This window comes from Ascaphus truei, chromosome 1 (genome assembly GCF_040206685.1).
Source record: "Ascaphus truei isolate aAscTru1 chromosome 1, aAscTru1.hap1, whole genome shotgun sequence".
NCBI classification, from domain to species: domain Eukaryota; kingdom Metazoa; phylum Chordata; class Amphibia; order Anura; family Ascaphidae; genus Ascaphus; species Ascaphus truei.
In genome coordinates, this window is record NC_134483.1 from 35,144,400 (window position 1) to 35,169,352 (window position 24,953).

A 24,953-nucleotide genomic window follows, 5' to 3' on the forward strand; every position below is an offset into this window, starting at 1 on the left:
GTGCGCTGTGGCAGTGACTGGGACCACAGCCTTAGAGTTTATCTAGAAACTGACCAGTAACCGGGACCACTCACCAGTCTGCACGGTCACAAGTAAAATACAATATCACCCATCAGAGACCTCGTGATGTTATTGGTCTTGGGTAAAATATATTTTTCCGATGTACTTTGTGTTTCCACTTACCCTTACCTTATAAATTGTAAGCTCATTGGGACAGGGCCCTCCTTCCCTAAAGGAACAGTGTATGTTATTTTACGGTTTCCACACGCCAAGTCTATTGTACAGCGCTATGGAATATGTTAGCGCAATATAAATAAATAATAATAATAATGATGATGATGATGATGATGATGCACCAGTTCCCTATTACTATAGAAAAAATTGTGTGGTGCTAAGGGCTGGTGTACAGACACAGGAATTCAATGGAAAAAAAGTTCCAGCATGAGGGACCCTTGTGTGTAGTATTGTGAACAAACTGTTGGGTATGTGGTAATAACACTATTGCCTGGATACCTCACAATACACAGATGTAAAGGTAATAAACCGTTGTTAGTCCAGAAATGGCAAAGTGTAAATAACATCCAACCTATCTTCAATAGTTCGGTCAATTCATGGAACATCATTTATTGCACAAAAATATTCCCGGGATCGGTAATTAATGGGGGGATTGGGGGGAGGGGGTTTGCCTTTACCTGGGCTTTTTTACTCTCTTGTTGTTGTTTTTTGTCCAATTGGTTTTGCAGCTTCTTCCTCTCCAGCTCCAGCTCCCTGACTCTCTTCTGGAGTTTCAGGAACAGAGACATATCCATAGCAGCCTTCTCCAACCCAACCTCCTGCAGGAACACCAGCACACATTCACTTCCATGGAGATTCATCCCGCCCGGGCTAATGCACAAAGTCACACTGCTGAGCCTTCCCATTTGACCTCTATTTATAGAAGTGCACCTCTGATGGGACCCTCAGCCACCACTACATCGTATAACCTGCAATTGTTAAACACGCACGGGCAAATATCTCTGAAGTCACGATTGTCATACGTCGGCTAAAATAAAAGCCAGCCACTGTGTCCCGATTATCAATTCATAGCCTTTGCTATTTTGTTTTTCTCTTGTCATTGCTCTTTAAGAGGGGTGATTCAAGGAGGTCATTTGTGGGTAAACCTGCACGATCGAGGCAATGGCACAAACTTTTCTTTTCGCGCCCCCCTATCTGCTCTCCCCCCCCCCTACTCGTGCCCCCTCTCCTTGCCTGCTCTCTGGATTCAGCGGCGTCAACATGCGGCGTCAACATGTGACATTGCAACGCGTTGCCATTTGACCCCGCAGAGTCACTTGATGCCGTGTTATCATTTCAACGAGTCACAGAAGAGCCGGCTGAGAACAGGTAAGGGAAGCTACAGAGGCCTCACGCCTCCCCCGGCATTTAATTTAAATGCCTTGGGGAACTGCGTGGGGCCTCTGTATCCGCCGCACCCCCCCCCCTAGAAAATCCCGCGCCCCCCAGTTTGCACACCCCTGCTTTATCCCGATAAAGGACCCTGAGAGGTTTGAAAGCTTGTAACATATCAACTACCAGTTGGTCCAATAAAAGGCATCATACCCCCTACTCCCTCTCCCTCCTTTTTTACGCCCTTTATATTTGTACAGTCTTAAAAGGTTGCAGGATGTGCACTGAATGTACATACACGAGGACACTCATGCTGGAGCATTACAAACAATTATTGCCTGCAAAAGAATAGTGTTCATCCACGGGCCAACTTGGCTACTATAATGATGTCTTGTTTAGCCTCACTAAACTCACACGAAAACCACACATTGGTTTGTTTACTATTTATAAGGCTGCACATTTCATTGTTTAGTCAAACGATGACATCAAAACCCTTCATAATGCAAGGAGGTGGATCAGGGAAAATAATGGATTGATGATGATGAATTCAAATTAATTAAACAAAAACTGTATCTAACAGCCATTTAAACGAATGTCCAGATAGTGTATTTGACATGGTTACCACAAGGAAACGCTAATGATGACAAAGGAAGTCGCTGGATAAATGAGAGCAGCATTATGATGCGAGACACTGAGGCACAGTGTCTTTGTGCATAATGCACATGAACTGAGAGACCATCTTCATGAATGATATAGATACAGCCATATTTCATTTTCTTAGCCAGCATAGTGCAGTGTGTTGATAACCACAAAAAAAAAAATAACATGGTAAATCCCACCCAAATGTTCCCTTTCATCTTTTAAACTTTCCACCAAAAGATCCCTGAGCAGAAAATCTTGTATTTACTTTCCCCAATGTCTGGACAAGCTTTTCAGTGCAAGCACCGTTCCCCATTGATAGTGTTGGGGCCTCTATTTCAATACAAATGTTCGTGCCAGCTCTTCTGTTCAAAGTGAAGCTTTGCAGGGAAGTTTAAAAGTGCTTTCTTATCATGTGAAATGCCTACTGAAGCTGTAACTGCATTACAACTCTCCCTGGCACACGGTAATAATGGCCAGAGATTAAGAGTGTAAACGTGTAAAAAAAAAACCTCATTCTTGGGCCCAAAATGGGCTTTGTCAGGGCTAGAAGTTAACCACAATGAAGGCCTTTTTTTGGCCAAATTGTTGTTTTTTAATGATAATAGAATGGCGGTGTTGGCTTCTCCCTGGAGCACCTTGGTAGCTTGAAGCATACTTGTGGATGATCTAATTTCTCGTTTTTGTTGGTGTGCGCAACCTGTTTTAGAATTGACATTGTTACACAGTAATGGTGGCCACGTCTATAATTCAAACATCAACACACACACACACACATTCCCGGGTTTAAGGTTTCTGAGGAAGCCTTAAACTGAAGTTAAATGAACGAATAGAAAACAACCCTGTATTATTCTTTTTACAGTCTTTAGTTCGATTAGTATTGCTCTACAACCTTGAATCCTTTCAGTACCTGTTGTCCCCATCATGCCATGCACGGCTTTAGTAGGTTACAACGTTGTATATGGCTCCTGACTTCCCTGTTTGGGAACTGTAATTAGATTGGGGTTTTACTTGCAGCTGTGCTGACAATACCGCTGTCGTGCTATAGCTACAATAATATAATCTTCGGGTGAAGGGCCTAAAAGCCCCTTCCAGGGAGATTAGCTGAAGGTCACTAAACTAGAAGCGAAGGAGCGAGGGGATTATACAGTGGGCAATGTTATTATGGTCAATACAATGTTCAAATCAAAGATTTTTGGCAGCCAATTTTACAAATGTCACTCTTGTTATATGCAGTGAGGTTATCAAGGTTATCTTTCATTACACTGCTGCCTGATTAGGACTCATGAGATTGTTAGAGTGCTGGGCCCAGATAATTACCATCACCCGCAGAACAAGCCTGTGTAGCATAATACAAAGCATTAGTTAAGAATCCCTTGTGTGAGTTAGCCTTACCTCCACCTGCATTATGGCATCCTCTGTGTCCCCTATCTCAGAAGTAGATATTGAAGGGTAGTTGGAGTCAGACTCCAAGCTGCTCTGGTTTGACGTGTTTCTCCGATGTCCTGGTGTTTGCTGGCAAAATACAGCAAAAAGCCGATAATTAAAATGAAGCACAGGTAAAACTTTAATCACCAACTGGAAACTTTTCCGCTCATGTTGCTGTCAAAGATAAAAGTGGTTTAGTCATTGTGATGGCAAGTTCACCATTTAATTTCCTGGCCACTGGGTTTTAATTATGTATACTGATCAATAGAAATAAATGGCGTTTTTTAATAAGCACCCAAAAAAGGAAAACAATATTTGATATTGAATAATAGAGGGATCAGTGCCGCAGAGAAAATGGGATAAAAAGATGACGGAGAGGGTGTGGGATGCAGTCAGGTGAAACGCCAACATGATACAAATGGTCAGAATCGGAAGAAGAACGCTTTCTAATGACATTTTGGCAGACTGCAAATAACAGGGAAGTGAGAATGAAAGGAGGTGTCAAAATCAAGGACAACGTTGGACGTTGGAATTCCCAGTCCCTTGTATATCATCAGTGTGGTATGTTAATCCTCAGTTGCAAATAGGATGATAAAGGAGATGAATCAAATACATATTTGTTGACAACGGGGAAATAATGGTGGCTCACGAGTGTATTCAAATGTATCCCAAATGTTAGTGTTCCCATGAGAACTACAGAAGGTGTTTTCAAGTATGAGAAATATATGGGTAGAAGAAGGGAGAATATGACTGAGAATTGAGAACTGCCCCTATAGTATTAACAGCCACATATACAGTATGGACTTGTTATAATGCAAGCCAAAGCTCTACTATTGTATTTGAAGCAAATATATATTTTATTAAGAGCACTTAAATAATCAGATTTTGAGTAGAAACTATGCTCTTACTTGCTTTTTCAGGCACGTTAGATATTATTTTTTTTTTGCAGTGGGTTAGATTCACAGCTACTTGTTTAACATATCAAACCAGTTATGCACAGCATGGGAGACTGGTTTGAATAACTGCTCTTTTTGATGTATTGCATCCAAAATAATTTTATAATATTTAGGGAAACCTAAAAGTCTCTTCTACTGTCCACATGAAACTGACCACTGATTGTGAGCCTACATGAGTGACCCACAAGGGCTTGTGAGATGGTAAAGATTGAGAACCTTACTAATGAAATATGTATCACTGATTTCGTTGTGCAGTAAAGTTCCCTTGGATCTACTACTGTAGTTACAAGGTTAAGTTCAGTAGACTTGGCTTGCGTGTACTGACTGATCTGAGTGGTTGATTTGAAGTGCTGGTTGTTTAAAGTGTGTGCAGTTAGAACCAGAAGGAAAGGGAAGTACAGTGGCAGGGGTGGCTGTTTTGGGGGAGTGTGCAGTGGGTTAATCTATTTTTTGTAATTTGAAGCCTGTAACTTTTTTACCCTTTCTCCTGCCTGAGGCAGAGTGGGTGTGGTTGGTTAATTCACTGGCCTAACACACCTGCAGTGGGTGGGGTTAGTTAATTGATAACCTAACACACCTGGTGGGTGTCCCTATTTAAACAGAGGCTTCTAACGAATCCTGAGCTTGCGTGTACTGACTGATCTCTGTGGTTGATTAATGTGCTGGTTGTTTAAAGTGTGTCTCTAATTTCTCTCTTTCCCCTCATATTCTTTTTATTCTCCCTGTATTGCTCTACACATTTTAGAACAGGGCGTATTGCTTTGAAATGGCACGGGGAACACCCATTATCATTAGCTATGAACACTCTTACTACAATATTTAGCAACCTCATAAACACCTTCTGACACGTTGCAACTAATTTGATCTTTCTTTGACCTCCGTTCATTCAATATGCAGTGTATCCGTCTTTTCCTTTCTCCGTCGTACGAAGCTGGCATATTCCAATGCAAAAAGAAGATGGATTTACAGCAGGGCCAAAGGCAGATAAAATTACTTTCCCGGGTCAGAAGGAGTTGACACCGGGTTCACCCACTTCTCAGGCAGTGGCATTACCACTGAACCCCTCCCTGTCACCGATGTTTCTCCGCGGCAGTGCAGGCAATGGTGCGCGCCACCAAAACCACCTGCTTTCCGTCGAAGGTGCACATAGTGCGTGCGACCCTGCGAAGGCGCGATGGAGAGGCTGAATCCAGGAGATTGGTCTCTACAAGCGACGGCCGCGTGACTCCAGCGTCACGTGAAGCGGTCCAGCCCATGAGGGTGAACCGCTCACGTCACGGCAACACGCCTCGCCTCCCGCCTGCAGTGCAGGTTTCGCGCTAGCGACGGCAGCGCGTGACATCACGTGCATCAACTATAATCAAGGCCGTAAGCTGAAAGCATTTGACTGAAGATTCTTAATACAACAAATGTTTCTAATAGTAACCACCAAGAAACGACATATAGAGAGAGCCTCACATGAACGAGATTGCTCGGTTCTTTACCTTGATGATGGTCACCTCCTCTCTCAGGTTGTCGTATCTCTGTTCCAGCCTGGTGTACTCCTTCACAAGGTTCTGGTGCCGTGACCTCTCCTCCTCAAGGTCTTTCTTCATCTGCACGTTTTCCTTAACCGCGCTACGGGTAAACTCATCTTAACAAACAAGAACATGTGAATTACATTCCACCCATGGAAGATTGCGGTCTCCGCTAAAAAAAAAAACCCCCAAGGTTTGTCGTTTGCAAGTCTAAAATCCTATTCACATTCATGGGAACTTCTCATTCATAAAAAAATCCAATAGAGTGAGGTGCAAAGGACGAGGATATAAAGGTAGGAGAAGAAAATGAAGCAAAGTATTCAGCCTGAATTTAGTAATCACAAGCAGTCTGTTCAGTTCAACTAGAGGATTATTCATTTAGAATTCTCATCAGTCTGCAACTGGCAATTCAAGCAAACTTGGACTGAATAATGCCTTTGCCTTCAGGGATGTGTTATAGAAATGTAAATATATATATATATATATATATATATATATATATATTATACATATTTCTATAACACATCCCTGAAGGCAAAGGCATTACATATATATATATATTGTATATATATATATATATATATATATATATATATATTATATAACAGAAATAGCTGTGTTAGTCCAGTTGCGATAGTGCAGAATAAATGAGTTCCTTGATAAAGCACTATTGTGTGAAACGCGTAGGAGGGTCTACACCTCCCTTTTTGTCATCTTGATTGGGCAATAAATTCTTTATTTCATCACCTGTGTTCCTTGTTTTGGGCAGTGCGCTGCTGTGTGCATTTTTGCACATTTTTTTCTACCATCTTCAGTATTAGGACTTAATACTGAAGAACTCATTTATTATGCAAAATATATATATATATATGAAAAACATTTGATAAATATTCAGTATATAAATAAATAAGTGAATGAATGGTGTATGTCTTCCACTATTTCGATTTCACAGCAAGGTCGCTTTTTTTTTACAATTTGGTCCATTTAGCTCAACAAGACCTGTATGTGTTGGGTTTGCACGCACAGTAACACAACTTTTTAATGGCACTTTGAACACTGGCACTTGTGATTTTTGAAATAAGGATGTTGGAAACACAGAAACCAACATTTATTCGTATTTTGTTCTGCTGAAAAGCAATGTGTAGCAGATACAGTCCCAAAGTGCAGAGGTTATGAAGAGAGGAGGTGTGCCAGGATGTCTCCTGGATATGAACAGAGTAAACCTTTCATATGAAAGTACTGACATTCATTCCGGGCCTAATTGCCCCTGAATAACCTTTCAAGTAAGAGTCTCCCTTGTAGGATGACAGAATCTCACGGATTTGGACGTTGGCAACTTTGCTAGAAGAGGAATGTGTTATAGATGCACAGAGGTTTTTTTTCTCCATTTCTCACTTGGACTATTTTTACTGGGCCTACTACCCAGGTATACATTTTAACAAAGTACCACCATATGGCTGGGATCAAAGGCGGAACTAGCGGGGCAGCTACTATGGGCGCAGCAGTTTAGGGGGGACAGGTCGGGCTGTTGGTCAGAGAAGAGGACAGCAGCAGAGGGTGGGGACCAGCGGTTCGACCCAAAAGTCAGTCAACTGTCTGGTGTCTGCCCCCAGGACGCCCCCCACTTCGCTCCAGGTAGGGACTTGGGACTGGGGGGGGGGAGGGGGTGAGTGGGGAGTGAGAGAATGGCAGAAGGAGGGGGTTGAGCGAGAATGGCGGGTGAGAGAGGAGGCTTGATAGAATGGGGAGAGGGAGAGAATGGGGAGGGAAAGAATAGGGAAGGAGAGAGTGAGAATGGGTAGGGAGAGAATGAGAAATGGGGGGGTAGAGAGAATGGGGGGAGGCGGGGGAGAATGGTGAGAGGAGGGGGGGTGAGAGAATGTGGTGCGAGAGAGAAGGAGGAGAAAGAGAGAAAGGGGGAGAGAGAAATGGGGAGAGAAAAAACAGAAGGGGGTATAAAAGGGGGGGAATAAAAGGGAAGGAGAAGAGAGAAATGGGGTAAAAGAGAGAAATGGGGGAGGAGAGGGGCGGCGCAGTTGGTGACACTTGCCACAGGCGCAAAAATACATAGTTCTATTGGCTGTGATTCTTAGTTATTTTATTTAAACGCATTAAAAATGGATCACAGTCGACTCGGCTCTGCTTCTGGTCACCGGGGAACCTCATGTAGCAGGGAAGTTGTTTAACACTTTCCCTGCTGGATGGGCTGCCAATCTGCTACCCACTAGACTACTTCTACAAAAGTACCCAGTGATAGTCTGATTAATGAACTACTGAAAAACTATTTATTAATCCCTGCACTGGAGAAACAACCAATTATTAGTTAAAGGGTCTATTTACAAAGTCTGTTAGGCATTACGGGAAGAAAACTGGAGCAGAGAGAGGCATATTTTTGTGTCAACGTATCCAAGTACTGTACTTTGCTTCAACATTTGTTCTGGGTGCACCAGCTTGTGATATGGGGAATGTCCCTGAGAGTTGTACAAAGCACATACAGTATTATAAAGGTATGTATCAATTTCTATAAGAAAACATTCTATGCTCAACCCAACGGATAGGATATACTGTATATAAAGAACTAAAAAATAGTCTATATACTCTTGCTGCAGCTTTGTCCTTGAAGTATGGGTTTCTCTAGAGCAAGGGTAGCCAACTCAAGGCCACCAACAGGTAAGGTTTTAAGAATATCCCTGCTTCAGCACAGGTGGCTCAATCAGTGGCTCAGACAAAAAAGACTGAGCCACGGACTGAGTCACCTGTGCTGAAGCAGGGATATCCCTTATACTTGGCCTGTTGGGGGCCCTTGAGCACCGGAGTTGGCCTCCCCTGCTCTAGGGGATCCCAACATAAAAAGAAAAGATAGAAGCAGCGGATCCATGTTTAGTAAAAAAGCAATGTTTTCAAAACAATTAAAGCCCACAATTCTCACTCCCATAAAAAAAAAACAAAAAGAGAGAAGAAATGAGTTGCTCCAATAAATAAACTGCAGTATGGCACAAAAGGCACAGTCACCGCTGCCTAAACATTAGATCAAGAAAACCAGGGGGCCACTTTCACAAGCGTCCTGTCACGCCTGAATAAACAAGGCACTCTCTGCGTCCGCACGAACACTTCCCTTGCATGGCATCTCTTAGGATCGCTTCCGCCAAGAAATCTGACTGACGTCCCCGCGTGATGACAGGTGTCCCAACGCGCTTCGCTGCGTATAGCTTTGTCAGGGGAGTTGTGGGCTTCGATTGTTTTTAATATATATTTTTTTTTATTAAATTATAATATATTATTTATCTTGGATGCGCTTGTTCTATTTTGTCTATTTTATGTATCAAATTGTTCATCGCTTTGCCAGGTCTATGGGGGCGTAAACGTGTCTGGCTAACAATCTGTGTTGTATATAAGAAACTTGACTAGCAATTTTCTAACCTTTGGTGAAATTGGAAACATAAAATGGTGCAGTGCAAACCTCATGTATTGATACATGAGCATTATGGTTTCCTGGCTATATTTGTTTTAAATGATTATTTCATTGTCTAAAATCAGGGCTTCTTGTGTGTGGGGAAATTGGTTCCTGAATTTAAACCGCAGATGTCAGCTGGTAAAGCCGTGACGTACACATGGATCAATTCAATGGAACTGAAATACGTACCCAGAAAACAAGTAAGGCTGCTATATCTCACTATCAATATTTCAAATCATCCCAGGTAAACCATCATCAATTGTGAACCTCTCTGGCGATGAAAGTGCGCGGCTCGAACTACATTGTAAAACGTTCTGAGAATGTGTATTCTGTACTCACCTTCAGTGCGCAGAAGGATTTTGCTGTTAAGTTCCTCTTTTTCTCCTTTCAAAAGAGAATTCTCATCTTCCAGATCTGATACCCGCTGCAGGTAAAGACAGAGATAACATGGTAATGCTCCGTCTAAACAGAAGCTTTAAGAGAAATGACCAGGCTCTGCCAACAAGAACTGCAGAGTCCCACTGCTGCTTGTAATAAAGGCTAAATCCCACCTAGGAAAAAACCTGCTATGGATGCAATAGGTAGTTATCTAGATGTGCTTCCCCCTAATATACAGTAGTGAGGGGTATTTTATCTAGATGTGCTTCCCCCTAATATACAGTGGGGAGGGGTATTTTATCTAGATGTGCTTCCCCCTAATATACAGTGGGGAGGGGTATTTTATCTAGATGTGCTTCCCCCTAATATACAGTGGGGAGGGGTATTTTATCTAGATGCGCTTTCCCCTAATATACAGTAGTGAGGGGTATTTTATCTAGATGTGCTTCCCCCTAATATACAGTGGGGAGGGGTATTTTATCTAGATGCGCTTCCCCCTGATATACAGTGGGGAGGGGTATTTTATCTAGATGCGCTTTCCCCTAATATACAGTAGTGAGGGGTATTTTATCTAGATGTGCTTCCCCCTAATATACAGTGGGGAGGGGTATTTTATCTAGATGTGCTTCCCCCTAATATACAGTGGGGAGGGGTATTTTATCTAGATGCGCTTTCCCCTAATATACAGTAGTGAGGGGTATTTTATCTAGATGTGCTTCCCCCTAATATACAGTAGTGAGGGGTATTTTATCTAGATGTGCTTCCCCCTAATATACAGTGGGGAGGGGTATTTTATCTAGATGCGCTTCCCCCTGATATACAGTGGGGAGGGGTATTTTATCTAGATGTGCTTCCCCCTAATATACAGTGGGGAGGGGTATTTTATCTAGATGTACTTCCCCTTTATATACAGTGGGGAGGGGTATTTTATCTAGATGTACTTCCCCCTAATATACAGTGGGGAGGGGTATTTTATCTAGATGTGCTTCCCCCTAATATACAGTAGGGAGGGGTATTTAATCTAGATGTGCTTCCCCTTACTGTATATACAATGGGGAGGGTATTTATTTAGCTGTGCTTCCCCCTTATATGCAGTAGGGAGGGGTATTTTCTCTAGATGTGCTTTGCCCTTACTGTATATACAATGGGGAGGGTATTTATTTAGCTGTGCTTCCCCCTTATATGCAGTAGGGAGGGGTATTTTCTCTAGATGTGCTTTGCCCTTACTGTATATACAATGGCGAGGGTATTTATTTAGATGTGCTTCTCTCTGGCATACAGTAAAGAGGGGTTTAATGTCCTTCTCGCTGATATACTGTGGGGAAAGGTATTTATCTAGCTGTGCTTCTGTGTAATAAACAGTGGGGAGAGTATTTACTGTAATTAGATGTGTTTCTACCTGATATTTGTAGGGAGGGGTGTTTATCTAGAAGTGCTACTTTCCAATATTCATCGGGGGAATATTTATCTAGATGTGCTTCTCTGTGATATATAGTGGGGAGAGTGTTTATCTAGATGTGCTTCTCCGTGATATATAGTGGGGAGAGTATTTATCTATATGTGCTTCTCTGTGATATATAGTGGGGAGAGTATTTATCCACATGTGATTCTCCCTGATATACAGTGGGGAGGGATATTTACATTATCTAGATGTGCTTCTCCGTGACTGGGGAGGGGTATTAATCTAGATGTGCTTCTCCGTGATATATAGTGGGGAGGGGTATTTATCTATATGTGATTCTCCGTGATATACAGTGGGGAGAGTATTTATTTCGAAGTGATTCCCCTGACATATAGTGGGGAGGGGTATTTATCTATATGTGATTCTCCGTGATATACAGTGGGGAGAGTATTTATTTCGAGGTGATTCCCCTGACATATAGTGGGCAGGGGTATTTATCTATATGTGATTCTCCCTGATATACAGTGGGGAGAATATTTATTTAGAGGTGATTCCCCAGACATATAGTGGGGAGGGGTATTTATCTATATGTGATTCTCCGTGATATACAGTGGGGAGAGTATTTATTTCGAGGTGATTCCCCTGACATATAGTGGGGAGGGGTATTTATCTATATGTGATTCTCCGTGATATACAGTGGGGAGAGTATTTATTTCGAGGTGATTCCCCTGACATATAGTGGGGAGGGGTATTTATCTATATGTGATTCTCCCTGATATACAGTGGGGAGAGTATTTATTTAGAGGTGATTCCCCTGACATATAGTGGGGAGGGGTATTTATCTATATGTGATTCTCCGTGATATACAGTGGGGAGAGTATTTATTTCGAGGTGATTCCCCTGACATATAGTGGGGATGGGTATTTCTCCGTGATATACAGTGGGGAGAGTATTTATTTCGAGGTGATTCCCCTGACATATAGTGGGGAGGGGTATTTATCTATATGTGATTCTCCCTGATATACAGTGGGGAGAGTATTTATTTAGAGGTGATTCCCCTGACATATAGTGGGGAGGGGTATTTAGCTATATGTGATTCTCCGTGATATACAGTGGGGAGAGTATTTATTTCGAGGTGATTCCCCTGACATATAGTGGGGAGGGGTATTTATCTATATGTGATTCTCCCTGATATACAGTGGGGAGAGTATTTATTTCGAGGTGATTCCCTGACATATAGTGGGGAGGGGTATTTATCTATATGTGATTCTCCCTGATATACAGTGGGGAGAGTATTTATTTAGAGGTGATTCCCCTGACATATAGTGGGGAGGGGTATTTATCTCTGTGTGATTCTCCGCTGATAACATTTTCCTAAACCTAATGCAAGTCAGAGGAGATACAGAGATCTCCACGTAGGAGCTTTCACTTGTGTGCCAGTTTATCTTTCTTGGTGAATATATCACTTTCAACAAAGTTTTGTACGTTAAACTTTATGGGGTGTTTTTTTTGGAGGGGAAATGAAATAGTGGTTTCGCCACTTCATGTGATACAAAAAAACAAGTAACACAAAAAAGGTTTTATTCTTACGTTTCTCTAAAAAAATATAAAATAAAGCTTTAAAAGGAGTGAACCTTCTTAAAACGGGTAACAAAGCAGGGCGAGTTTGTTCTCCCTGCACTGCCTACATAGTGAAGTGGCCTGTGAAGAATCAGATACAGTAGTCTCAAAAGCTGGAAGTTTCAATGGGAATCACATGAATTCCTGTACTAGGATTGCCTTGTTTTTACCCTTGCTTAGATTACTGATGCGCAGGCACACTCAGATATGAAGCTTTCACGTGCATAACCCAACAATATGTCAGCTCTCACGGCTAATTCTGAGTATATGACAATGCTCAGGAAAGGAGACTTATGTTAGTCTAAGACAGGCCTGCACAACATACGGGCCCGCAGCCCGCCTGGCCTCTCTGTGCGGCCCGCGATGACTCCGGCCGGGCGCCAGTTAGTTAATTAAATAAATAATACTTTTTAAAAACCGTTTTAAAAAATGGCGGCAATTCCTTCCCCCCCCCCCCCCTCCCTGCCCCCAGGTTTTGCGGTGCGCGGGGGCAGCAGCATGAGGAGGATGCGGCAGCCGTGAAAAACGGGCTGGTGCAGGGGTGGGTGTGAAAAACGGGCGGGTGCAGGGGCGGGTGTGAAGAACGGGCTGGTGCAGGGGTGGGTGTGAAAAACGGGTGGGTGCAGGGGCGGGTGTGAAAAACGGGCTGGTGCAGGGGTGGGTGTGAAAAACGGGCTGGTGCAGGGGTGGGTGTGAAAAACGGGCTGGTGCAGGGGTGGGTGTGAAAAACGGGCTGGTGCAGGGGTGGGTGTGAAGAACGGGCTGGTGCAGGGGTGGGTGTGAAAAACGGGCGGGTGCAGGGGTGGGTGTGAAGAACGGGCTGGTGCAGGGGTGGGTGAGAAAAACGGGCTGGTGCAATTGTGAAAAACGGGCTGGTGCAGGGGTGGGGGGTGGTGGTTGTGAAAAACGGGCTGGTGCAGGGGTGGGGGGGGGGTGGGTGGGTGTGAAAAACGGGCTGGTTCAGGGGTGGGGGTGTAAAACGGGCTGGTGCAGGGGTGGGTGTGAAGAACGGGCTGGTGCAGGGGTGGGTGTGAAAAACGGGCGGGTGCAGGGGTGGGTGTGAAGAACGGGCTGGTGCAGGGGTGGGTGAGAAAAACGGGCTGGTGCAATTGTGAAAAACGGGCTGGTGCAGGGGTGGGGGGGGTGGTTGTGAAAAACGGGCTGGTGCAGGGGTGGGGGGGGGGGGTGGGTGGTTGTGAAAAACGGGCTGGTTCAGGGGTGGGGGTGTAAAACGGGCTGCTGGCGTGGGGGGCAAACGGAGTAGTGGGGTGGGGGGAGAAGGGGTGGGGGGAGAGTGAGAGGGGGGAGAGAGGAGGCAGAAGGGAGAGAGAGGGGGGGCAGAAGGAGGAGAGGGGGGGCAGAAGGAGAGAGGGGCAGAAGGAGGAGAGAGGGGCAGAAGGGAGAGAGAGAGGGGCAGAAGGGAGAGAGAGGGGGGCAGAAGGGAGAGAGAGGGGGGCAGAAAAGATCACAATAAGAAAACAGTTAAGTAAAAGTTGCGCGCTAAAAGATATTTTTTCGTGGTAGGTGCGCTATGGGTTCGGGGGGGGGGGGGCCCTGCTCCTTTCATTTGTCCCGGGCCCCATGATTTCTGTTGGCGGCCCTGTGGGTGATATGAGGTGCAGGGGGTCATTGGAGGTGCAAGGGGGGGGGGGGTGATTGGAGGTGCATGGGGGGTGATTGGAGGTGCAAGAGGGGTGATTGGAGGTGCAAGGGGGGTGATTGGAGGTGCATGGGGGTGATTTGAGGTGCATGGGGGGTGATTGGATGTACAAAGGGGGGTGATTTGAGGTACAAGGGGGGGTGATTTGAGGTACAAGGGGGGGTGATTTGAGGTGCAAGGGGGGTGATTTGAGTTGCATGGGCGGTGATTTGAGGTGTATGGGGGGTGATTTGAGTTGCATGGGCGGTGATTTGAGGTTTATGGGGGGTGATTTGAGGTGCAGGGGGGTGATTTGAGGTGCAGGGGGGGTGATTTGAGGTGCAAAGGGGGAGAGTGATGTGAGGTGCAAAGGGGGAGAGTGATGTGAGGTTCAGAGGGGTGATGTGAGGTGCAGGGGGGGAGAGTGATGTGAGGTGAAGAGGGGGAGAGTGATGTGAGGTTCAGGGGGGAGAGTGATGTGAGGTGCAAGGGGGGAGAGTGATGTGAGGTGCAAGGGGGGAGAGTGATGTGAGGTGCAAGGGGGGAGAGTGATGTGAGGTGCAGGGGAGAGAGTGATGTGAGGTGCAAGGGGGGAGAGTGATGTGAGGTGCAGGGGGTGAGTGATGTGAAGTTCACCCCATTCAAAGCTGTGCTCTTACCACTAAGCTCCCACTCCAGCCTCATTCCACAAACCTGCTGAAGATGCTGCTTCTCGTTCACGTACGTGTCCTCCACAATCTTCCTCTCACTGTGTGCTTTGGCCAGTTCAGCTCTTAGACGCTCAATCTCCTCCTGTAAGCTGGTGAGCTGGTTCTCGTCCTGCTGATTCTGTCGCTGCTTCTCAAGTTCCTTCTGCAGTTTTTCCACCTCGACAGAATGCACTGAAGTCAGTGCAGTTAGCTGCCCCTTCATATCCTTGTAATCTTTATTCTGCACAAAACAGCAAAAGGTTACATTACAAACATGGAACCATCTTGTCTTTCATGTTATACTGTACTTTGGAGGCAGTAGACAGGCCTATCAATTCACCATCATTTGGGGTGAAAATCTTCCTGTCTCGCAGTCACGCTCTTAAACATACCATTGTTATCAGTCTTATACAGATGTGGCCTGACTAATTTTCACAAGATCCATTAGAAAAGTTTTTTTCCCTCGGCTCTGGAGAAGCACCACAGGTAGCCACAGTGGCTTCCTTTGGCCTTGATTGCCAAACACCCTGACCGCAGGGAAAGTACAAGGGGCTACGTCTGTAGGTGCAGTCCCAACTGGAGCATGGATTCAGTGAAGGACACTCCCTACCATGTCTCATACTTAAACTGTAACTCAAGTTATTGTTACATGTGGCGATCCGAGCTGAATTAGAAACAAGCCAATCCTAGGAGCTCACAAAAATAGTTTTACAACTGTTTTACAACTATTATTGCCCAGTGGACATAGGATGTTTTATCTCAAGGAATAGGGGATTCCTAGGGGTTGGGGGTCTGTGGATCAGATCCAAGCCCCCCCCCCCCCCCCACCCTTCCCATGTAATATAAAAACAATACTGAGCAGCACTGCATTAAAACATGGACGCTGGACAGAGTGGCATCGTGTCAGAAAGACATCTCACCGTACTCATTCATCAGTTCTTGCATAAATGTATATGTATGTTGTATAAATCGTGCAATATGCACATTTTGTATTCAAATGAAGATATCTCACAAAATTAAGTATTCATATGGTGTTAAATAATATGCAAGATTGCATTTCACACAGTAAGTTGCAAGTACTGTATGTGGCAGGAGAGAGAGGGAGACGGGAGAGAGAGGGAGACAGGAGAGAGAGAGACAGGTGAGAGAGAGAGAGACAGGAGAGAGAGAGAGACAGGAGAGAGAGAGAGAGACCGGAGAGAGTGAGAGGGAGACAGGAGAGAGAGAGAGAGAGGGAGATAGCGGGAGACAGGAGAGAGAGCGGGAGACAGGAGAGAGAGTGGGGGAGACAGGAGAGAGTGAGGCAGGAGAGAGAGAGAGGGAGGCAGGAGAGAGGGAGGCAGGAGAGACAGGAGAGGGAGAGAGACAGGAGAGGGAGAGAGGCAGGAGAGAGGGGGAGACAGGAGAGAGAGTGAGGGAGGCAGGAGAGAGGGAGGCAGGAGAGAGGGAGGCAGGAGAGACAGGAGAGGGAGAGAGGCAGGAGAGAGGGTTAGACAGGAGAAAGGGGGAGACAGGCGAGAGGGGGAGACAGGCGAGAGGGGGAGACAGGAGAGAGGGGGAGACAGGAAAGAGGGAGGCAGGAGAGAGGGAGGCAGGAGAGAAAGGGGACAGGAGAGAGGGAGGCAGGAGAGAGAGAGGGAGGCAGGAGAGAGAGAGGGAGGCAGGAGAGGGAGAGGGAGACAGGAGAGAGGGAGGCAAGAGAGAGGGAGGCAAGAGAGAGAGGGAGGCAAGAGAGAGAGGGAGGCAAGAGAGAGAGACAGACGAGAGGGAGGCAAGACAGAGGGAGGCAGGAGAGAGGGAGGCAGGAAAGAAAGGGGGTCAGGAAAGAAAGGGGGTCAGGAGAGAAAGGGGGTCAGGAGAGAAAGGGGGTCAGGAGAGAAAGGGGGTCAGGAAAGAAAGGGGGTCAGGAGAGAAGGGGGTCTGGAAAGAAAGGGGGTCAGGAGAGAAAGGGGGTCAGGAGAGAAAGGGGGTCAGGAGAGAAAGGGGGTCAGGAGAGAAAGGGGGTCAGGAAAGAAAGTGGGTCAGGAGAGAAAGGGGGTCAGGAGAGAAAGGGGGCGGGAGAGAAAGGGGGCGGGAGAGAAAGGGGGCGGGATAGAGAGGGAGACGGGAGAGAGACGGGGACGGGAGAGAGACGGGGACGGAAGAGAGAGGGGGACGGGAGAGAGAAGGGGACGGGAGAGAGAGGGGGACAGAGGCCCCGCGCTCTTCCCCAAGGCATTTAAATTAAATGCCGGGGGATCGCATGAGGCCTCTGCAACGTCCCTTACCTTGTCTTTGGCGATGCATCGCCATGGCAATGAGACCCCGCTGCATCATTTGATGCTGAAGACAAGGTAAGGATGGGAGGGAGAGAGCAAAGCGGGGAAGGTTTGCGCACCCCTGCGGCATAGAGCACCAGTTGCCATTATTGCAGCTTAATGAATAACCCCCTTTGCGTCTAATCTTTAAAATAAGTATACAAATAACAGAGTTCCTGCCCCAAAGAGCTTACAGTCCATGTAGTACAGAATGGTTTCATGCATTACAAACAGTAGATGACTTCTTTAGCAAAAGGAAATATAACAATCCTAAAATAAATTACATGCACCAAAATGAAATATGCCAATGTGAATTTCCTTGTGCAGCAGCATTATTTTTTACATCGTACAGTATAAACCCCTTAAAGCTGCAGTTCAAGCAATATCCTACATGTGTGTTTTTTTTTAATAAAATCAGTTCTGTACTATGAGAAAATACTTGTAGCATTAAAAAAAAATTAAGACATTTTTAATGTATTATAATGTAACAAGCATTTTTTGTTTCTATAGCAACCATTTACAAAGTCACATCCCCTTCCTCTTCTGAAACAGGCTGGCACATCCCTTTTTGAGCCCTGCCCTCTCTCTAGGAGTGCACCAATTGTATCTAGTGACTGCCTGGTCACATGATCTTCCCCACAGAACTCTGCATGCTTGGTCCTCTTCTGCTGCACTGACAGCCATTCAGTGAACCCACGAGCCAAATCTTCACCGATCGATCACAGGAGAACGGATCGATCGGCGGCGACTTAGCTAATTACTTATCATTGTGTAGATTGTATTGATACAGATATTAAATGGAAATTGTATTTCTTTCTTTTTTTTTAAACGGCAGCTCGCACTGCTGCTTTAAAGGCTGGAATGCACAATAATGTGGTTAGAAAGTTGTAGCAAGAAGCAGCGTAATGCGAACCCACTGGAGCTATTCCCTCAATCGATGAAGAGCAGAACTGTGTTACCTCCCCAGGTGGAGAATACACCTCCAGCACACACAATCACAATGTTATCCCTGCCACAAAAAGTGTGGGCCGTGCGCAAACACTCCTCTGCAAACCTCTCAACGTCATCAATCAAGAGTTGATCTGGCTATGAGCTAGGTAGAGTGTGTAACATAATCTCCATGTTATCCATGCAATAAAAAGGGGTGGGATACCCCCGCTCGAACACCTACCAGCATGTACATCACAGATGTCAAAATCAAATGTCATGCTGAACTTCCCTTTGCCAGATTGAAAACAAAGGCTCCAACTTTACACAGAATCCAAAAACAGGCAGCACCATCAATAAGAATGAGATCAATGTGGGAGTATGTGATGGGTCATAGAGTGAGCTGAATGGAATGCTAGCGGTAATTACTGTAGGTTTAATAATGCTACATGAAGTTTAGAAGCCCTTCTAATAGAGCGGGCGAGGAAAAAACCATCAGGATAGAAATGTAGCTGACAAGTGTTTGCAGTCTGCTGAATTTCCATTGTATGGTCTCCATACTGAAGTGGTGACCTGCCGAGATTTAAAAAAAAAAAAGGCTTCCCCTTTCCTACAGTAGATACTCACGTCTGACCTGTGCTGCTCGTTTGTCTGGGTCACAAAGGTGTCCAAGCTTAACAAAAACACAAACCACTAAACATGCCGTGCTGGTCTCAGTTAACTCTGCCATTGTAGTTTTGCGAAGAGCTATTATTATGTTAGATTAACACTTTTATGTCACACATAAGAATGAAAAAAAATCTGCTTTAATCTCATGCCTTAATCAGTGACCCTTTCCATTTATAACGGGGTGTATAAAACTGGGGTTAGAGATTGCTGGGATTGTGCGTGTATAAAACTGGCTGCAGAAGCATTTCTATCAGCTGTCGTGCATAATTCTGCTTATAGCTGGGGGGGTACAACGTTCTGTACAAGTTTTCAATGGATTCTAAACAGTCACAGGAGGAAGAAAGAGAGAAAAAAAAACCCCAGTAAACTCTACAAGACAATCCTGTAGTGGGTTAGAAAAGCACAACACACCCCTTCAATGGTGCAGATTATTTTACGAACGTAGTTTAAAATAAGAAAGGGAAAGATTTCACTCACACTTGTTTTGCTGTTTTGCCGTTTTAGGGTGCTGGGTCGGTGCAGAATGGATGTGGTTATGCAGATAGAATAATGATGAGCGCCAGGAACTTTTATTGCACAAACAAGAGCTTTATTCACATCTATTTTATAATGCTTGCCATACAAAAGACAGACTTCACTTTAGAAATTAACTGGTGTCAAACAATGTGGTTACTCTGTGCTTCTTCCCCTGGTAGCTCTCACTCCTATGCTGGGCAGGTACTTACGCTTGTTTCCCTTAGTATGGATTAGATTGGCAATCTCCTGCATAGCTTTGATAATACCCTATTTTAGGTGGACCCTTGTGGGGAACACACTAATCTCTGGCATCACTATCCCGTTTCGGTGCACGGCATTCTTAGTCTAAAGCTTCTACTCGGACAACTCATGTCTGAGCACATGCTCACTCCTCTTCTAGCCAGGGAACAACCTTGGGCCATTACTATGGGCTGTAACTGTATAAGGCATGTTCCTTAACTAAAATACAAAACAGTGGGACCCCCGGCACTATGTCTGCACTTTACCCTTGTCCATAGAATTGTCCATAAATGATCACAGTCCTCTTGATGTTTTGCAGGTAGGTACCAGGCAATAGGTAATGACTGGCCCCTTGATAGTCCTCCTAATAACAAATATACAAAGAGAAACAAACTACTGCGCAGTAGCACGTACTAGGTAACAAATCTTTTGGCCAAACGGCAATACCTACTTACAAGAACATTTCTTGTTGTATTCGATTGAGAGAATCTGTTCTTTAGCTTGCCTCTCTTCTCTTCCTTGACCTCATGAATCCCACGTGTAGTCGTCACTCCATTAGTCTCTACAATGGAAATGTTCATATGTCCACCGTAGTTCCCCAAGAGAGAATGACAGTGGACAAATTGGTGTAGATGGCTCTCTCCACTGTTCCTGTAGTGGTTCGTGATCCCTGCGGTGTTAACGCGCGTGCTCGGCATGAACACACTTTTTGAGAGAGATTAGAGCTGCAGCTAATAGAGTGACGACTACACGTGGGATTCGTGAGGTCAAGGAGGAGAGGCAAGCTAAAGAACAGATTCTCTCAATTGAATACAACAAGAAATGTTCTTGTAAGTAGGCATTGCCGTTTGTCCAAAAGATTTGTTACCTAGTACTTGCTACTGCGCAATGGTTTGTTTCTCTTTGTATATTTGTTATTAGGAGGACTATCAAGGGGCCAATCAACACCTATTGCCTTGTACCTACCTGCAAAACATCAAGAGGACTGTGATCACTTATGGACAAGGGTAAAGTGCAGACATAGCGCCGGGGGTCCCACTGTTTTGTATTTTTGTTATCTGGATTGCGAATTTGTGAGATATTTGCCTGGAGGGATCCCAAGGGCAGCTTTTACCAATCATTCACGAATTTTGAGATTATCAGTCATTTACACTTTTTATGTTCATTCACTAATCACGGATAGTTATAGGTTGAAGCGCTGAGTTGTAGGGTTCATTTTTAGTTAGATTTTTCACTTAGAGTATGTTCCTTAACTGAAAACAATAAATGGTGACAGGACATCCTTAATACACATGACTATACACACAAACTATTTATAGGACTCACGGTGAGGCTTCAGTCTGAACTCTTAGGAACCTGTTTCTAGAACATTGGGAGACGCTATATATACCCTTCTATCTCCCTATAGTGAAATCATTGGTCACAAGACATACTGCATAGTCATCCTGCATCATATGATGGGGAGGAGAGAAACCGGAGTGATCGCACACAGTTAACCCATTAAGGATGTTAGCCCCTTATATTACCTAGTAGTCCCCAAAGGGGAGGGGGGCTACAACAGTATATAATGATATTGAACAACTGCATGATCATGAAAAGCAGCACCACCTGCAGAATATTTCCATGCCTGAAATTCGGCTCCCGCTGCCCTTTAACTCAGAGAAGTATTTACCAGGTAACACCCTGCAAGGAAAATGGTGGGGAATATTATGTTTTTGAATCAATCTGGTGCTTCAAAGGTTAATGTGGTTACCGTTTGTTTAAAAAAAAATACAATATATTGGGTTTTTTATACCGTAGGTCAAGGCTTTTCTGGGTGTGTCCAGAGAGGGCTTATTTGGTGGGTTATCACTGATGGTCCACTTAAAGTACAATATATGTTGTATGGGGCTGATGGAATCAAGAGATAAGGGCAGTTGTTTTGCCAGAGATGGGATTCAAATATAGCTCTGTTGACATCTTTATTAACAAGACCCTTTTAAAGTTATAGACATTCTCTGGAGGGTTCTGCAAGGTTCAGGGGGCGTAGCTAAGTAAGTATTCCACAAAAGAGCGAATTGATAAAAAAATGAGAATATCCGGTGAAAACCTCTACTCTAGAGAATAATGTTCAGATATCTGTAATCGTAGCAAGGAGACGCATGCAATAAGCCCACACCCTACATGGCTCAGAGGTGCCAAGAACAGATATCCATTTTGCCACTCCATTTTCGAAGCAAGGTCGTCAACATTAGTCTTGTTACACCCGTCATAATGGCCTGAATCTATTGATATGACTCACGTGTGTCTAAGTATTAGAGAAAGGAAGTTAGGAGTGAGTTTATATATTGAGTTCAGGTTTTAAATGTCTTTTTAGAGCAAGGTTTTTTCTAAGTCGTAATACCGTCAACCTAGCAGCTGATTTATGACAGAGTTGGGCTTATCTTGTTTCAATGGGGGAAAATAGTACATAAGTCTTAGCAAGGTATTATGAAAATCAGAATTCAACAGCGGTTTGTTTGGGATCAAACACTTCAATTTTCATATTTCTACGCCAGTGACCTCTCTGGGGAAACCCTATGATATATGGTAACGTACTGTATAGGGATTTCTGTTTTATGCTGTTATTTTTTTTTTTTTAAACTATTCTGCATTTATTGTAACTGTATGTTCTTGTAATACATTTTTTTCCTCTAATCTAAGCACTGCATTTCTATATATATATATATTAAACAATTCTTTCATACTGTAAGTAGTGCTTTGGGGCTCTGAATGAACTGTTGCATGCTCTGGAGAGAGTATTTACATTTTCTGACACATTTTGCTACAACAGATTTTTGGGTGTTAAAGCTGCAGTTCAAGCTGCCTTTTTAAATATATATATATTTCCATTCAATATGTGCATCAATACAATCTGCACACTGACAAGTGATTAGACAAGTTGCTGATCACTCCGTTCTCCTGTAATCGATCGCTGAAGATTAGGCTCGGGGGTTCTTTATATCACTGTTAGAGCTGCATAAGATTATCCAAAATGCAAAGTTATGTGTGGAAGATCATGTGACCAGGCAGGCACTAGATACAATTGGTGCACTGCTAGAGAGAGGGCGAAGGGGGTGTGCCAGAGCCTGACTCAGAAGGGGAAGAGGATGTGACTTTATGGTTGCTATAGAAACAAAAATGCTTGTTACATTAAAATACATTAAAAATGGTTTTGTTTAAAAAAAAAAATGCTACAAGTATTTTCTCATAGATCTGTGGGGTAGACAGCACTCAACAAGTATATATAAGAGAAAAAGGTGTGAAGATGCGGTGCAACGGGAACAAAGGGGGACCCTAACCCCTCCCAAGCAATACTAACAAAAGGAATGGTTCCCAGAACTCAATGAGATGATCAGCAAAAATATTGAATTTATTGTGAACACATATCAGCGAACATAACATACAGGATCTAGATGCACAGTCATTGCAAAAAAAAGGGGAAGCAATTACTGAAGGTGTAAACAAGACACCTGTGGGTAAAAAAGGGTAAAATGGAGGACGAGGGATTGGGGAAGGAAGGGAGGGGAAAACAGATGGGGAAGGAAGGGAGGGGAAAACAGATGGGGAAGGAAGGGGGGGGGGGGAACAGATGGGGAAGGAAGGAAGGGGAAAACAGATGGGGAAGGAAGGGAGGGGAAAACAGATGGGGAAGGGAGGGAGGGGAAAACAGATGGGGAAGGAAAGGAGGGGAAAACAGATGGGAAAGGAAGGAAGGGAGGGGAAAACAGATGGGGAAGGAAAGGAGGGGAAAACAGATGGGGAAGGAAAGGAGGGGAAAACAGATGGGAAAGGAAAGGAGGGGAAAACAGATGGGAAAGGAAGGAAGGGGAAAACAGATGGGGAAGGAAGGAAGGGAGGGGGAAACAGATGGGGAAGGAAGGAAGGGGAAAACAGATGAGGAAGGAAGGGAGAAAAAAACAGATGGGGAAGGGAGGGAGGGGAAAACAGATGGGGAAGGAAAGGAGGGGAAAACAGATGGAAAGGAAGGAAGGGAGGGGAAAACAGATGGGGAAGGAAGGAAGGGGAAAACAGATGGGGAAGGAAGGGAGGGGAAAACAGATGGGGAAGGGAGGGAGGGGAAAACAGATGGGGAAGGAAGGGAGGGAGGGGAAAACAGATGGGGAATGAAGGGAGGGGAAAACAGATGGGGAAGGAAGGAAGGGAGGGGAAAACAGATGGGGAAGGAAGGAAGGAAGGGGAAGGAAGGAAGGGGAAAACAGATGGGGAAGGAAGGGAGGAGAAAACAGATGGGGAAGGAGGGAGGGGAAAACAGATGGGGAAGGAAGGGGAAAACAGATGGGGAAGGAAGGAAGGGGAAAACAGATGGGGAAGGAAGGAGGGGAAAACAGATGGGGAAGGAAGGGAGGGGAATACAGATGGGGAAGGAAGGGAGGGGAAAACAGATGGGGAAGGAAGGGAGGGGAAAACAGATGGGGGAGGAAGGGAGGGAAAAACAGATGGGGAGGGAAGGAAGGAGGGGAAAACAGATGGGGAAGGAAGGAAGGGGAAAACAGATGGGGAGGGAAGGGAGGGAAGGGAGGGGAAAACAGATGGGGAGGGAAGGGAGGGGAAAACAGATGGGGAAGGAAGGGAGGGGAAAACAGATGGGGAAGGAAGGAAGGGGAAAACAGATGGGGAAGGAAGGGAGGGAGGGGAAAACAGATGGGGAAGGAAGGAGGGGAAAACAGATAGGGAAGGAAGGAAGGGAGGGGAAAACAGATGGGGAAGGAAGGAGGGGAAAATAGATGGGGAAGGAAGGGAGGGAGGGGAAAACAGATGGGGAAGGAAGGGAGGAGAAAACAGATGGGGAAGGAAGGGAGGGGAAAACAGATGGGGAGGGAAGGGAGGGAGGGGAAAACAGATGGGGAAGGAAGGAGGGGAAAACAGATGGGGAAGGAAGGAAGGGAGGGGAAAACAGATGGGGAAGGAAGGGAGGGAGGGGAAAACAGATGGGGAAGGAAGGGAGGAGAAAACAGATGGGGAAGGAAGGGAGGGGAAAACAGATGGGGAGGGAAGGGAGGGAGGGGAAAAACAGATGGGGAGGGAAGGGAGGGAGGGGAAAAACAGATGGGGAAGGAAGGGAGGGGAAAACAGATGGGGAAGGAAGGGAGGGGAAAACAGACGGGGAAGGAAGGAAGGGAGGGGAAAACAGATGGGGAAGGAAGGGAGGGAGGG

General features: G+C 45.0%; 1 protein-coding gene across 2 annotated transcripts in view; it reads right to left on the minus strand.

The window, feature by feature from the left end:
• MYO5B (myosin VB) overlaps positions 1 to 24,953 on the minus strand; it is a 340,466-nt gene that overhangs the window by 31,867 nt on the left and 283,646 nt on the right. For both annotated transcript variants that reach the window (XM_075586196.1, XM_075586185.1), the window contains exons 22-26: positions 15,113 to 15,349; positions 9,720 to 9,804; positions 5,894 to 6,042; positions 3,421 to 3,540; positions 693 to 833 (exon numbers count right to left, since the gene is read on the minus strand). In XM_075586196.1, the coding sequence (XP_075442311.1) occupies positions 693 to 833; positions 3,421 to 3,540; positions 5,894 to 6,042; positions 9,720 to 9,804; positions 15,113 to 15,349 (732 nt within the window). The remainder of the gene's footprint in view (positions 1 to 692; positions 834 to 3,420; positions 3,541 to 5,893; positions 6,043 to 9,719; positions 9,805 to 15,112; positions 15,350 to 24,953) is intronic.